Genomic DNA, 15,859 nt, shown 5'->3' with positions numbered 1-15,859 from the left:
GAAATAAACAGTAGACTAAAGTAAAGTAAAAAATCAAAACATATGACTATTACCTCTAGTAAGTATGAGTTATAAAATGAATGGCAAATCCAGGTGAAAAAATCTCCAGCAAAAGCCCAATTCCGATCTCCGTATCCTTTGCCAACCTAATTAGCTTGCTAAAAGAACAAAAGGATAAAAAAAAAAAGTAATCTTTGATTTTTAATTATGTTTATGCATGAATAGGTATGAATTAGTCAATAAAAAGGTGTTAGAAAATAGAATTAACTCTCTTGTTCCTTTGTCCACTGTCCCTTGATCCAAACCTCAGAAATGACCGACAGATTCCTAAATCCCAAATAAAAGATAGCAAAGCAACAATGATGTAAAGAACAACGGACGAACTTAGGTCTTTCAATGGAGCTTTGAAAAACCTCCTATCGCCGATGAGGCCTTCAATTGAGCATAGATCAAAACATCAATCACTGATTGTTTAGTAGCAATGGATGAAGAAACCGTTGAATTAGATTGTTTAACAACATCTTTATGGAATTGAATAGAATTAAAAAAAAAAGAAAACAAAAAATCCATAGATATGCAATTGACGTTCGATCTCAAATCCCCAAATTCAATTGCAATTACCAGTAAATTAAAAAAAAAGGAGGGGAAGGGAAGGATGTTTACCTTCTCAATTCGTTCCACAAACTAAGCCTGCAACAAACACATCGAAACAACCGGCTAAAGAGTGAGAACAAAAGTTTACTTAAACCCTAAAAGAAAAATAGAACAAACGAAATAAATTTAATTAACATACCCACAGAGGAGTCCTTCCGATGACACGCAAGCCGAAGATGATGGAGGCTTCAAGGAGTGCTTTCGATGATGATGCTAAAGCAAACGTGTAGTACAAAGAGGAGAAGCTGCAGCTGTGATTATGTGAAACAAACACGTGTAAATAAGATAACATACGTGGAAAGGAGACTAAGAGTTACAAAACATTCAAGCTTAAAGCTTAAAGTACATGTAACATAAGCCTGTTTTGAAAGGAAGTTGAAAATTATAATATATAATAATATGCGTCTACAAAAGTAAACCCTTTAACCTATAATTATTATAAGAGTCGTAATAATTAAGATATAAATATTTGTTTTTAAAATATTTGTCCAATAATTATTTAACATGTAAAATATTAAGATATATTAATATATTTTAAAGTGTGTATTTTAAACTAAATACCTTTTTAAAATCTTTCTTATAAAAGCCTTTATCGATCTTTTAATAACTATTATATATATATATACATATATATATATATGATTTTAACCAAGATTCGGAAACGTGACTAGTTAACATGAAAGAAACGTGACTAGTTGCCTGACTAACTATAACTCATTCAGCGTAGCTGACTTTTAGTATGCACGCAGGTGAATAGACTAAGGCAGCTCGTCTGAATGAAGACACATGACATTGGACTGAAGATACGAGCATCTTGAGAAGAATGTAATTTTGTCATATTTAATTATGTTTCTATTTTTTTAAAGACAAGATTTGATAGGTTATGTAATATATGGTTGACTTATTATATTCCGCAAAAAGATTTATATAACTCTGATATTTAGAACTATGTTCATGAGTAAATCCAACATCAAAGTAGGAAACCAGAACCGGGACGGGGGCCTTACATGCACCTTGCTTAGAATTCCAACGGACCTTAACCAAGGGTATGCGGCTTCATTTGGTTACTTTATCCTTGTGGTCCATGATTTCAATAGGTTGTTCCACAAAATGCATAGTCTTATCAATACGAACTTTTTTGTGGGGGATATGAAGATTACCCTCGACAAGACACTTCTTGAGATTTGAAACATGAAACACCGGATGAACATTTGAGAGTTTGAGAGGAAGCTTGAGTCGATAAAAAATAGGACCAACTCTATCGAGGATTTAAAAAGGACCAACGAATCGAGGAGCTAGTTTTCATTTCTTTCCGAATCGAACAACTCCCTTCCAGTGAGATGCTTTGAGTAGAACAAGATCACAAATATTGAATTCAAGGGGGTTTCCGTCTCTTATCAGCATAACTCTTTTTGATAACAATGAGTGGCAAGAAGGTTTTGACGAATCTGAGCAATAGGAACGCTTGTTTCTTGCATTAATTTCGGAATGGTGATTTGATGTGCCCCAAATTCGTTCCAACAATTCGAGGACACAAGAGTGGAGCATGTCTTCTAGAGTTTTAATCGTTCGTACGCTCAGACTGACCAAAGGATTGCGGATGATAGGCAGTATTGAGATCCAAACAAGTTCCCAAAGAAGATTGGAGAGACTTCCAAAAGCGAGAAGTAAAACGACCATCTCGATCAGAAATAATAGTTAACGGGGTTCCACGACAACAAAAAATCTTCACCACATAAATAAGTGCCAATTGATCAACCGAATAAGTTTCTTTAATAGGTATGAAATGAGCAGATTTGGTCAAATGATCGACGATTACCAAATACTATCGTGTTGCTTGTGAGTAGGAGGAAGCTTAGTAATGAAATCCATAGCAAAGTATTCCCATTTCCATTCGGGAACGGGAGGTTGCTCGAGTAAGCGAAAGGATCGCTGATGTTCGGCTTTCACTTTGGAGCACGTAAGACATTTAGAAACATATAGAGCAATGTCTCTCTTAATTCCGGGCCACCAATAGGTGGAACGAAGATCATCGTACATCTTATCCGCACAGGGATGTGTGGAATATCGTGACTTATGAGTTTCGTCCATAATAAATGTGAGAAGATCTCATCATACATGTTGCCTTCGGTGACGGATTCATGTTGGGCGTCGAAAATACGCTTTTCAATAACATTTTAGACTAGAACACAAGTAAGAAGTATGGATTTGACTTGCTTCTTACGACTGATGGCGTTGGCCACGACATTCTCTTTTCCAGGATGATAATTAATTTCTCATTCGTAGTCTCTAAGAAACTCGGCCCATTGAAGTTGTCTCATATTGAGTTCTTTTTTTATCAAAGATGTGTTAGAGACTCTTACGATCGGTAAACACTAGACATTTCGTATCGTAGAGGTAGTGTCTCCAAATTTTCAAGGCAAATACAACAGCACCAAGCTCAAGGTCATGCGTCGTATAATTTTTCTCGTGAACCTTGAGTTGTCTCAAAACGGATGCAATAACCTTGGCTTCTTTCATGAGAACACAACTGAGACCTTGGTTAGACACATCACAGAAAACGATGAAATCTTCATTACCTTCAGGAAGAGAAAGAATAGGAGCATTGCAAAGCATTTCCTTAAAGGTTTGAAAGGCTTCTTCTTGCTTTGACCCCAACACATAGGGTTTACCCTTCTGTGTTAAATCGTTGAGGGGCAACACAATCATAGAAAAGTTTTGAATACAACGATAATATCCCACCAAACCAAGAAAAGGTTGGACTTCGGTGGGAGAAGTCGGTGGCTTCCAAAATTTTACAGCTTCTATCTTTGCGGGGCCGACATTAATACCCTTGTCGTTAACAATATGGCCAAAAAACTGAACTTCTTTAAGCCAAAACTCGCACTTAGAAAACTTGTCGTACAATTGCTCTTTTCGAAGAAGGTTAAGAATGGCATAGAGGTGCCCTTTGTGGTCATTCACGGATTTTGAATAGATCAAGATATCATCAATGAAAAAAATTATGATTTATCCAAGTAGGGTTTAAACACACGGGTCATAAGATCCATTAAAACTGTGGGTGCATTGGTTAGCCCAAAAGGCATAACACGGAATTCATAATGCTCATACCGAGTACGGAAAGCAGTCTTGGGGATGTCATCTTCATTAATGAGAAGTTGATGATAACCCGAACATAGATCGATCTTCGAGAAGCATGCGGCTCCTTGAAGTCAATCGAAAAGGTCATAGATACGAGGAAGCAGATAACGGTTTTTGACGGTAAGCTTGTTGAGTTCAAGTTAATCGATGCACAAACGGAATGAACAATCTTTCTTCTTGACAAACAAAACAGGTGCGCCTTAAGGAGAAGAACTCGAGCGAATAAAACCCTTGTCCGAGAGTTCTTTAAGTTGGCTCGAAAGTTCTTGCATTTCGGAGGGTTCAAGACGTTAAGGGGCTTTAACTATGGGGTTAGCTCCCGGTATAGGGTCAATCCGGAATTTGACATGGCGAATAGGAGGAAGTCCGGATACGTCGTCAGGAAAGACATCGGGAAAATTACGCACAACCGGAATGTCAGATATCTTCATCTCTTTACGTTATTTCTCCACCATGAGTGCTACGAATGCAGCATACTTTTCACGCAAATAACGTTGAGATTGAAAGCACGACATAAGATTAAGCTTAGATGTAGGCGTATCACCAAAACCATTAAGAACGCGACCATTCTTGAGAGGTATGCGGAGGAATATCTTGAAACATACAACTTCCGCACGATTAAGAGTTAACCAATCTATCCCTATAATAATGTCGAAACTACACATTTGCATAGGAATGAGTTCAATACGGAACTTGACTTTATTAAGATTATGACACAGTCCCGGATTACTGAAATAATAATAGAATTCCCATCGGCTACTTCTACGGAAAAAAAGGCTTTGATAACTATCCCGAGGCTTATCAATTATATACGCAAGATACAAAGAAATAAAACTCTTATTAACACATGTATCAAATAACACCGAAACATAACAGTTATCAATGAGAAACGTACCATTCACCACGTCACTAGAGATTTGAGCTTGATTCACATTCATCATAAAGGCATGACCATTAGACCCTTGAGGGGTTTGAGAAACTTGGTTCAATGGGGGAGCTTGAATAGCAGGGGCTTGATTTGATGTAGATGGAGGAGCCATAAGCTGAGGCACTTGAGGAGCATAGGTTTGCAATGCATAAACTGGAGGAGCTTGGGGTATATAGGTTTTCACTTTGTAGGCTTGAGCAGATAGTAAGGTGCGGGGTACACTTGGGCTTGTGGTGCATGGACGGCATAGCGGGGTGCAGGAATAACATGGGCTTGATGAGCATGGGCAAGCAATGGGCAGGTGTTGTAGAGATGGTGCAGGTCTCCACGATGGTAGCAAGCATGGGTATTGGGAACACCAAGTTGAGAAGGGTTAGTAGCAGGTCTAGAAGCAGGCGGTGCAGATCGTGTTTGAACGGCTTGCCAACCAGGCGGTGCACGACAAACATTAGCAAGATGACCATAACTATTGCACTGGGTGCACAGTCAGTAAGGGGATTTAGTAGGGTAATGATAGCACAAGTGGATGAGGAAAAATGTAGGCTCTTTTGTTTGGGGCATTTGGGTTAGGTGGAGGTTGGTTATTGGGTTAGTTGATGGCATAGTTTCGGTGGTTGGCTTATGCTTATTGTGATTCTTGTGGTTCTTGTTGTTGTAAGCAGGTTTGGGTTCAACTTTGGCATCGGCGGATGAGTCGGTTTTAGTCTTCTCGGGAGTAGGCTTGGAATCCTTTCGGAGCAAGGTTCCATCCATAACATGACTGTCGGTGAGGGAAGCAGCTAGGCCCATGGCCTCATTGATGTTTAAGGGGTCACGAATCACCACAATATCACAGAAAAATGGTTGGCAAACCACAAATGTATTTCTGAATGTAACGGCTCTCGGTGGTTACAAGGTGAGGTACGATATGGCTAAGTTCACGGAAGCGGTTATAATTGGTGGAGTTATCCCCACCGATTTGCTTGAGCTCCCAAAACTCAGCTTCAAGCCTTTGCAGTTCATGATCAGGGCAGAACTATTTCTTCGTAGCCTCTTTGAGATCCTCCCAAGGCATGACTACATCCAAATTAGCTCCTCGGTTAGCCTTCAAGGCATTCCACCATGTGATAGCTCGGTCCTCGAAAACGGTCGAAACGAACTTAGTCCGTTTGGCATCCGGATATTCACAGTGGATGAACACATTTTTCATCTTCTCTAACAATTGCAGCAGTTTTGTGGCATTTTCCTCACCACAAAAAGAAGTAGGTTTGATACTCAAGAAGTTTCTAAAGTCATAGTTGTTCGGAGCAGTCGAAGTAGCAGAACCATTTTAAGTTGAGGCTCTGGATTTGGGTTATGATAGTGGGCATAACAACATCAAACTCCTTGGTGATTCTAGCAGCCAGGCGGCGATAATGAGAACTAGATGAACGTTGGTGAAGACGGTGGTTTCTTAGTGAAGACATTTTATGAGAAATGAAAATAAATAATTGTAAGATAAGCGGTAATTTGTGTAAATATTGATGAGATGACGCAATTAGTGAGGTAACTACATGAGGAGATGGGGTTAGTTTAAAAGTTAAAATTTATTTATTTAAGTCAACTTTTCAATAAACTAACGAAACATATTTTGTGTGTTGGCTCCCATGAGCTTTCCATGACAGTTTGAATGGCCCAACAAAACTAACGAATAAAAGTAACTGAGTTGGACGGCCCATGAGCGTTACATGTCATTTTAACTATACCAACTAAATAACAATTCAAAGTAGATGAGTTGGACGACCCATGAGCGTTACATGGCATTTTAACTGTCCCAACTAATTAACGAATTATCGATGCAAGAGAGTTGGACGGCCCATAAGCGTTACATGGCATTTTAAGTGTCTCAACTAATTAGCGAACTAACGGAATTAAATATGAGTGGTTGGAGCATCCCGTGAACCACCACGTATCATCAACTCCAACAAAACATAATATTTAAAACAAGTTGAGAAATGAATTGTAGGAGTGCCCATGTATTCCATGGATTTTTCACCCAACTAAACATTTAATAATAACCAACACAATAATTGGAAAAATTACCGAATTTAGCCACGAATCACCGTGAATTCGGTTTAGAAATTTAGGAATGCAACCACTAATGTGGTTATGTTTAACAGCCTAAGGTGTCAGCCGTATGACAGTTGTGGTTTACTTTGGCCTATAAGCTCGACAACTGTGGCCGGGTTACCTCCAGGTAAGGAATAGCGTCTTACCTTGGGTTCTTGGAATCGGTTTGCCAAGGCCCAACTCACAGTACTTTCCCCCTTCCAGTAACTACAGGAACTTGTCATACTACCTAGTCTTAAGGTGAATGAGTAAAAACAAAATTAAAGAATTTTTAAAGAATTTCCCAAAAATAAAAGGCAATCTACTTGATTTAAATTAATTAAAATATTATTTTGAGATTGAGGCATAGCCTCGGAGTTGTATGTGTGTGTGCATGATAATATAATAATAAGCAAAAATAAATTAACTAGAAAGTGGTAAAAAATTAGGTATATAATTTAAAAATAAAGGTAACAAGATAATTCAAAATTCAAAATCAAAAACTAAGTCGTGATTTATTCTTCTAATAATAATAATCTAAATTCTTCACCAAATCTTGATATCAGTTCAAACAATAACCTACATATGCGTATAAAATAAATTAGTTTTGTCAACACAAAGTTGAGTGAGTAAAAACACCAGTAAGTTTGCAATACAATTTAATACGAAAAGAGCATAACTGTCCTTTATGAGACGAACAACAAAGGCATTGAGCAATTAAGTGTGTCGGTAAAACCATTGCCTTACGAAATGGGCTTTGGCTACTACAACGGTCGTATAATCATACTATTAATGTGAATATGATGGACCTCTCCGAATGCGATCAAATAAAACAATTAAACATGTAGCAAGTTAGGAATTTAATTGATATGGACACGAGGATTAAACAGTTTGCAAGTGTGAATACTATATAATATGTAAATATAATAAGAGACGCACGTGTCCCCAAAACATTGAAAATAAGATTATTAAATTTATTAGATATGAACGGGTATGGTTTGTTTAAATACTTTATTTAAATTCTATTTTATAAAGATTATTAATATTTATTAGTAATAATATACATATACAAAAATAAATCCTTTTAACTATAATTATTATTAGAGTCGTAATAATTAATATATAAATATTTGTTTATAAAATATTTCTCCAATAATTATCTGTAGCATGCAAAATATTAAGATATGTTTATATATTTTAAAGTATGCATTTTAAACTAAAAACCTTTTTAATTTCTTTCTTATAGAAACCTTTATCGACCTATTAATAACTATTATATATATATATATATATATATATATATATATATATATATATATATATATATATATGAATTTAACAAAGAGTTGAAAACGTGACTAGTTAACATGACGGTTTTAAATAAAATATAAATTAATTATTATTATATATAATATTAATAATACAATTTATATGATTAAACGTATTAATATATTAGTTAAATGGAATTTTACCAAAAATAACCCAAAAACTAGTTGGGCTGGCTCGAACCCACGCTCCCCAGCCTGTCTGACCATTAACGCGCACACTCTAGCCACTTGGGCTAGGGTGTTTGTTGGTTTAAACACCATAACATAATCTCTTAAGCAAACTGACAAAATACCCAATTCATGTATAAACCCTAACAAGATCAATCGGCCAAATCGGGGCATGTTTGGCCGATTGATCATAGGGCTATTGTTACTGATGTAGATGTCGTGCTCTAATAAAAAACAAGTATTTATGAAGCTTAAATACCTATAACTAGTACGGGTAAGTAAGGTCGTCTCCATAGAGAATCAATGGAAATGCAAGTAAAGTTCATGATTATTAATTAATTAACTAAGGTGGACAGACAATGTCAAGCGGTTTATAAAGATGATTATAATAACACACGATTACTTTTAAAGCTGTAAACAATTATGAGAAAAAGATCCACTTCGGGTTCAGGTAATATGATAACCAACTAATTACAGATTCATAAGATTAATTGGGCAGTAATTACTAAACCTAACAGTTGGGTTGTGAGGACAAACGATACCCTAACCGGATTGTTGACACAACTGAACCCCGGTTTACCCAATTACAAGTTTAATGTATGAAAATCAATTTTAAGAAATGACTAATTATTATTGGTTCAGTGACATAAGAGCTAACCCTACATGTGATGAACACAACCAGCAAAGTGATGCAAAGTTTGATAATCAAAACCATAAACTGTTTAACCAATTAATGCTGATGTAAAACAAGATTAAAGACATTCAATCAAGTTTATAATCATTCAAAACATAGAATCTGATCAAATTTAGTTTACACAAAAACCCTAGCCTAAATTGAATATAATGGTTTAGCCTGACATCGACATCACGAATGATTCGCTTATCTGGTGATAGGACGAAAGCATGCGATGAACGGACGAACCGGAGGCTTCGGGATGATGTAAAATCGTCCTAGGGCTTGTACTTGGTTGAAGGAATGAAGGTTAACTCGAATGGGGGTTGAAAACTCAATATATTATAGTTAGGTTTAATTTTCCCATCTGAAGGACTTTAGCGCGGCGCTAAAGTCCAGGGGTGAGACCTTAGGGCTAAGGTCTACTTTACAGATTTGAGACTTTAGAGTAGCTCTAAGCTCCCTTAGCGCCGCGCAAAGTCTGTCCGACACATCATCTTCATTTTTCTTCTGTTATTTTGCATATGAAAGCGTGCCAATCATCATCAGTCTTCTATATCTTCGTTCCAAGCCCGTAATTCATCCCGATAAGCATCCTTAACGTCAAGTATCCTGAAACACATAAACATGCTTGAAGTACCAAAGTTCACATAATATTTAAACTAAAATTAAACAAATAATATAATAATATACATGACTTTTGCCCGACCATCAGTTATTGACATTAAGACGAACCTAAACACATAAACATTTACCTCTTATGTTGTTAATTGAATGGTTAATTAGTAAGAACATTGTCATCAAGAATGAGGATCAAAAATTGGTATATGGGGTCTGTTATAATGTAATTAAAGGTAGGGTTTTTGTTGGCGATGATGGTATGATAGTGTAGACGAATTCAACTTACTTATAATGATCTCTAGGTGTATAATAGCCAACACCCTAAGCTGGTTAGTTATAAAAGTCAATACGCATCAAGAATTGATCTCATTCTATGATTATAGTGTCGGCAAGCTCGTTTTGGCAAGAATAACAAGATGCATGATTCAATTACCATGATTATGATGACAATTGTGGCTCAAGCTAGCCCACTGGGTCACGGGTTTGCAAAATGGGCCATGGATACGGGTTTGGTAGATGGTTAACGGGTTATATGGATTATAATTATCAGATTTGTTGTTTAGTCCCTCAACTAAGGGTAAGGGTACAAAAATGGGTTAGAGTATAGTTTAGTGTTGAAAATGTACATATATCAAACTTTTTTTTAACAATTAAATAAATATTTAAACATTAATATTAAAATTATAATAATAACTCAATAATTGCAGCATTTTATTGATAAGATATCCTGAACATAGAAATGGGACAGGTAACAGTTACAAAGTAATAAATGAGAAAACACAAATTGTTATAGTAACTGTGGTAAGTAAGAATGGTGAAAAGAAAACGTGTTGTGATGTTTTCTATATGCTTAAGTTTAAGAACTGTCTTTTTAGTTTGGGACAATTAGATGAAGAAGGATGTAAGATTGAAATAGCTAATGAGATATTAAGATTATATGACTAGAATGGAAGATTGTTGATGAAGGTTAAGAGAAATCTGAATAGAATGTACAAAATCAAGCTCCAGGTATATTGTAATCCTAATAGCTTTGAAGTTGAATGAAAGAAATTCATTATGTGAAACCTATTATGAAAGTGAGCAAAATTCGGTTTATAATGATCCCAAATGGTTTGTTTAGAGTTCGTGAAAGTATTGGTCAATAACGTATTGATAAGAAAAAGTGAGTTGAGAAAGAAAACAAGAATATAGCTTCAAAGTTAAGTAATGAAGGAACGAATGCTAGTTTGAAGAATCGGTGAAACAAGCATGATACAATCAGTTGAAAATGAGGAACAAAAGCAAGTGATGAACAATTCAAGATTAAGGGGTGAATGAAGGTTTATTTTGAATTAGTAATAATGTTAAGGGTTTATTTTAATTAATTGAATTTTAATAGATTTAAATAAGGTATGTCTTAAATAGCAAGTTAAGTGGATCTTTGATTGTGGGTCAAGATTATTGGTTTTTATATGTTACGAAGTCTCTTTTCTTTGTGTTCATAAAGTTGGCCAGTTAAGTTCGTTTAACTATATGAAAAAGTTTCCTGTTGTCACCCCAATATCTCGTGTCACTACAAGAAATTCAGCTATTAGTGACGACACCGAGAAATAGCGGCGACGGCCACAATCGTCGTCGCTATTGCCTTGCGTCGTCGTTATTGGGGTCGTCGCTAATAGCTCAATCCATGTGAATAAAGTGAGTATGATTCATGTCCACTGATTAAACTATCATCCAAAAGCCACAACCCCCACCCCCCCGGACACACACCCACCCACCCGCCCAATCTTTATCTTACCTACACCTCCATCTTATTCAACCCGTTATCATTTATCTCCTAAATAACTCTTTCAATATTCATCATCCATTTATTTCATCTTTCAACACATCACAACACAACCAATCGAAGTTATATGCCACCGCCACCGTTGAAGCCCTGCCATGGTGAAAGGAGCTGAAGCTTCGACACCTTCTTGGATCTGCTGCAGCCGGTTTGTTTTGAAAGCTCCGACACTCCTCTGTCGTCGTGTGTTGTCACGATGAACCGCCACTGTCAAGATCCAACCTTCAAGATCCAAGACCCTCAAGACATTCAAGATCCAAGACATTCAAGATCTAAGACCTTCAAGATAAAAGCTCCATCAAGATCTTCAACCACAGCCAACATCATTATCATCAAGCCACCGTTAACCAACATGGAAATTTTATATAAATTATTTAGAAATTATGTAAATAAATAGATTTAATGAGAAATGAAACTTGCAGTGTTGTCATTTTAAATTTTTATACAATTAATAATGTGTTTGTTGCGTTTAAAATTAGGAAATCCGTTTCCGGCAAAGTCTCCGGCAAGATCCAACCTATAAAATCAGGAAACCAAGCGGCGACACGCGACACATTAGTGGCGACGACTTGAGCTTTAATGGCGAGGAAACAGTGGCGATGCTTACCTTTAGCGGCGACATCAGGGGTAATAGCTGTCTCAGGCCAATTTTAATGACTTGCGATATCAAATGATGAAACCCGTTATATATTTTGGTCAAGATAATTATTAATGTCGGTGAGCAAAACCAAACACGAAACGAGAGGTTAGGGAACATGCGTTTAGCTTCAAAGGGATAAGGCTTCTAGAATATGTTATGTTTTACTATATATAGAGGCTTTATGTGTCATTTGTATGTGTGTTTTCATGGTGTAATCAACCACCCAAGGGGAGCTCACCTTGGGTGGGATCGGTTCGTTTATTATATAAATCTTTTACCGATTACGGAGTCGTTCACTATCCTTTATATTATCTTTATATTTATGTTCGATCGTTTGTTTATACCGCACCCTTCTCGAACTATATATCAAGTGAAAAATCTGTTCGGTTGGTCGTTTTGGGACCTACAAGCGGGTACTTTTTGCCGCCGCTAAAAGCTAAATTTCTTGTAGTGTGTTCGTTTGTTTGTTTGATCTGATTGTTTGTTCTGTCTGAGCCAACAGCAGGTCTATTTATCTCTAGATCAAGTGCAAGCGTGAATATAAATCATTTTATATATGTGAAATACCAATGGATGTGGTAATCAAGATCCGAAATAGTAAAATATGATAAAATGAGTAAAATCTACCAACTCAACTAACAAACATGATTCTATTGATGATGATTAAGCCAAAGGATACAATGAGTCAGTCCCTGCTATACTAATCTATTACAATAAAAAAACGAGTATAACTTGGTACCTATTACAACTCATTCAATCATTGAGGAACTAATGATAATGGGCATTATATACAGACCTGAGCAATGTCAGATATTATGAGTTTGGGCAACACTTATATTTCACGCTCATTCTTGATCTGGTCTTCATTTTACTGATTTGTAGCAGCATTTATGATCCTACAAAAAAACAAAACCATTTTACATAAATTAAATATTAATTATGATTTAGTATTAAGAGCCATTGTTTTCATGGATTGATTTCTTCCCATAACTATACTATATACAAAAATAGGTCTGTTTGTTTGCCTGTTAACGTGTTTCATTAGTACTTATGGTTATTTACCTTTAAAGGTGCAGTAGCTTGGTCACTACATATATTTATTTGTTACTGTTTGCACACGTCAGTTACATTTCTCTAAGCTCATCATCCGTTATGTCATTTAACATACTAACTTCCTTCAGCTGCGATGTCATTCCCACCCTCGACAAACTTGCTTCCTTCAGCTGCGATGCCATTCCCACCCTCGACGAATACAAGTCAATTTCGTCCGATTTGGAAATCTCACGATACAATATCTTCCTTCTTATCGAATTCAAATTGTTTATATAATCATAAACTTGAAAGTTACATGCATTCCATAACTTCATGCCATCTAAAACCTGTAGGATCGAATCTTGATCTTCATAAGTCTTATAACCACCTGATTCCTTGCAAACTAGGTAAGTACCAAGGGGCTTATACGGTGTATGTGATGAGAAAAAACTAGCAACAGGATCTTCCTTTGCGACCACATTTAGAAAACTTGATTCCCATTGTGGCCGTTCAGCGATGGCACGTTGAAAAATGTCATCACCAATAATGGGGCAACCAAAAGTTACGCAAATTGGCCTTTTCATTTTCATCGGACCATTTGATTCTTCCACATCTATGGCGTGGTGTAGACTTAGAGTGGAAAGTATGGCAAGGTATCCTCCTAGACCCGATCCAGTGATGATCAAGGGGGTATTTATATGCTGAAAAACAAAATATATAGAAACCAATAATAATTGATCTCCAGATCTACTATGAATAAACACACACACACACACACACACATACCTTATTTTCCAGCTCTTTCAGATCATCACCGAGATGCTGAAACAGCTCAACGGCAGCTTCGTTGATGGAGAAAGAAGACTTGACTTTTGTGGAAATGAAGTCAATGACGTGCAGTTTCTCAGATGAAACTAAATGAATCTCTCCATTAAGAAATCGAGTTGTGTATTCAGAGGAACACTTAAAAGCCAAAATATTGTTTCCAGAACGACTGGTGCTAAGTTCATATACCGAATTCATATCTAAAATCGCTTGATAAGCATCTGGAATGACATCAATGCTTCCAAGAAAACTCCCTAGTTTACTGCTAAACCTGCAAGTATTTTTTGGATCAAAAGAATTTTCCATTAGTGAAAAGTGAACTTGAACCCAATTTTCTATTGAAATTAAAACGTACATGATTTTGCTCAAATTCCTTCTTAATTTGTTGGGTGTTTTTTTTGTTGATGTTGAAGATGATGTAATGGGAAGCATTTGCCAAGAATGTTCCTGGTGATTACTTAATGCATTTCAATAATTTACTGAAGACGAAGACTTGGTCAACTATATATAAAGTCTTCGGCTAAATATATCTTTATTCGTCACCACCATAAAATACCCTGTTTACAATTGATTATTTCTACAATCAGTGCTTAACAAGAGCTTCGTAGAAATTAATGGCAATCCAAAGTTAATATCCATAATGATTATTTCATAATCTAAGGCCTAGTGATGTACCTTAATGTTCAGGACGTCAAAGCAAAGTTACCAAGGGTTAACTAGTGACACGCCATTCATTTTCATGGGTTAAGAGAAGTTAAATGCAAGATGGGTAAAAATGTTAACTGACTTTAATATCCTCTCACAATAATTTAATAATGATAAACAGAGTTAAAAAATCAGGTGGAGTGAAATGAGGTAAATTAGATGATCCAAGCCTATCTGGAGTATACTTTATGACCTAAGGTGATTGATAGATGAACTAAATCAAAGTGAACAATTTCTTTTGCATGTAGTAGAAAGTTATTGTGTTATAAATTTACTATATATATATATATATATATATATGGGAGGGTTATTTTGAGAACCATGATGAGTTTTAAGAAATTTAAAAACTTAATTTTGAACCACACATTTAATTAAATGATATGAAATATATGGCTGAGATTAAATTTGATTAAAAAAAGAAGCAGGAGAGAGAATAAGTATTTTTGATAATTACACAAGTTTAAACGTTAGTTACACGTGTGTAAAAAGTCTATTCGGTGTGTAAAAAAATACCATAATTTTTGTACATCACTTACACTTACGTATTACACATGTGTAAAAAGAATTCGAAAAAAAAATTGTTACGTTGAGTTCTTTCGAGTTCTTAAAACTCAAAGTGGTTCTCAAAAGAAATCAATCATATATATATATATATATATATATATATATATATATATATGTTTAGGTTCAGGAAAATTATGAAATTAGTGCGAGAAATGCCACTAGTTTTATTTTAGGTTTTTAATACTTAAAATAAATGAAAAAGATTTAACACAACAATAAATGCGCTCTCACTCTTCAATTAATACAACTAATATAACAATAATAAATTTCTCTGTAAGTAATATACCTAACTAATTTAACTTTGATAATTAAAATAATAAAAACACTATTTAGCTTTATAATTTATTCACATCCTCTTCAATTTATCCAATAAAAATATAATTTATTCATATAATATTATTTCTTGATATTAAAAAAATAATTTCTTTTCACTAGATTTATTAGCATATATCTACGCGTAATATTTAACAATAAATATGAAACTATAATATCTTTTTTCAATTGATATACCGAGAAAAATTATTGTGATAAACAATAATAAAAAAACTATCATACAAATGTGTTCGCTAAATATAAACAACAAATATACAACTTACACAAAATTATATAACCTACACTGTTTTGAGCAATAAAAACGTACAACATACAAAAAACATACCACTTACATATGTAATTCGACATCAACATTATA

General features: G+C 35.3%; 1 protein-coding gene across 1 annotated transcript; it reads right to left on the bottom strand.

The window, feature by feature from the left end:
* Positions 1-12,364: 12,364 nt before the first annotated feature.
* Positions 12,365-14,205, bottom strand: LOC143553899 (senescence-associated carboxylesterase 101-like). The gene is made up of 2 exons (XM_077043787.1): positions 13,861-14,205; positions 12,365-13,775 (listed from the first exon to the last, which is right to left on the bottom strand). The coding sequence occupies exons 1-2, from the start codon at positions 14,203-14,205 to the stop codon at positions 13,167-13,169; spliced, it is 954 nt and encodes a 317-aa protein (XP_076899902.1). The 3' UTR covers positions 12,365-13,166.
* Between the last annotated feature and the right edge of the window lie 1,654 nt (positions 14,206-15,859).

Source organism: Bidens hawaiensis, unplaced genomic scaffold (assembly GCF_021521415.1).
Source record: "Bidens hawaiensis isolate Kalapana, Puna unplaced genomic scaffold, B.hawaiensis_p1.1 tig00017415_1, whole genome shotgun sequence".
Taxonomy (NCBI): Eukaryota; Viridiplantae; Streptophyta; class Magnoliopsida; order Asterales; family Asteraceae; genus Bidens; species Bidens hawaiensis.
The sequence above is the reverse complement of the archived record's forward strand: the minus strand, read 5'-3'. Positions and strand labels throughout refer to the sequence as shown.

Excerpts from the sequence above, each read along its gene's own strand:
- LOC143553899 (XM_077043787.1), bottom strand. The coding sequence starts at position 14,205 with ATGGAAAATTCTTTTGATCCAAAAAATACTTGCAGGTTTAGCAGTAAA. Across the intron at positions 13,776-13,860 it reads TGAAAGAGCTGGAAAATAAG|CATATAAATACCCCCTTGAT; the intron begins GTATGTGTGTGT and ends TTTGTTTTTCAG.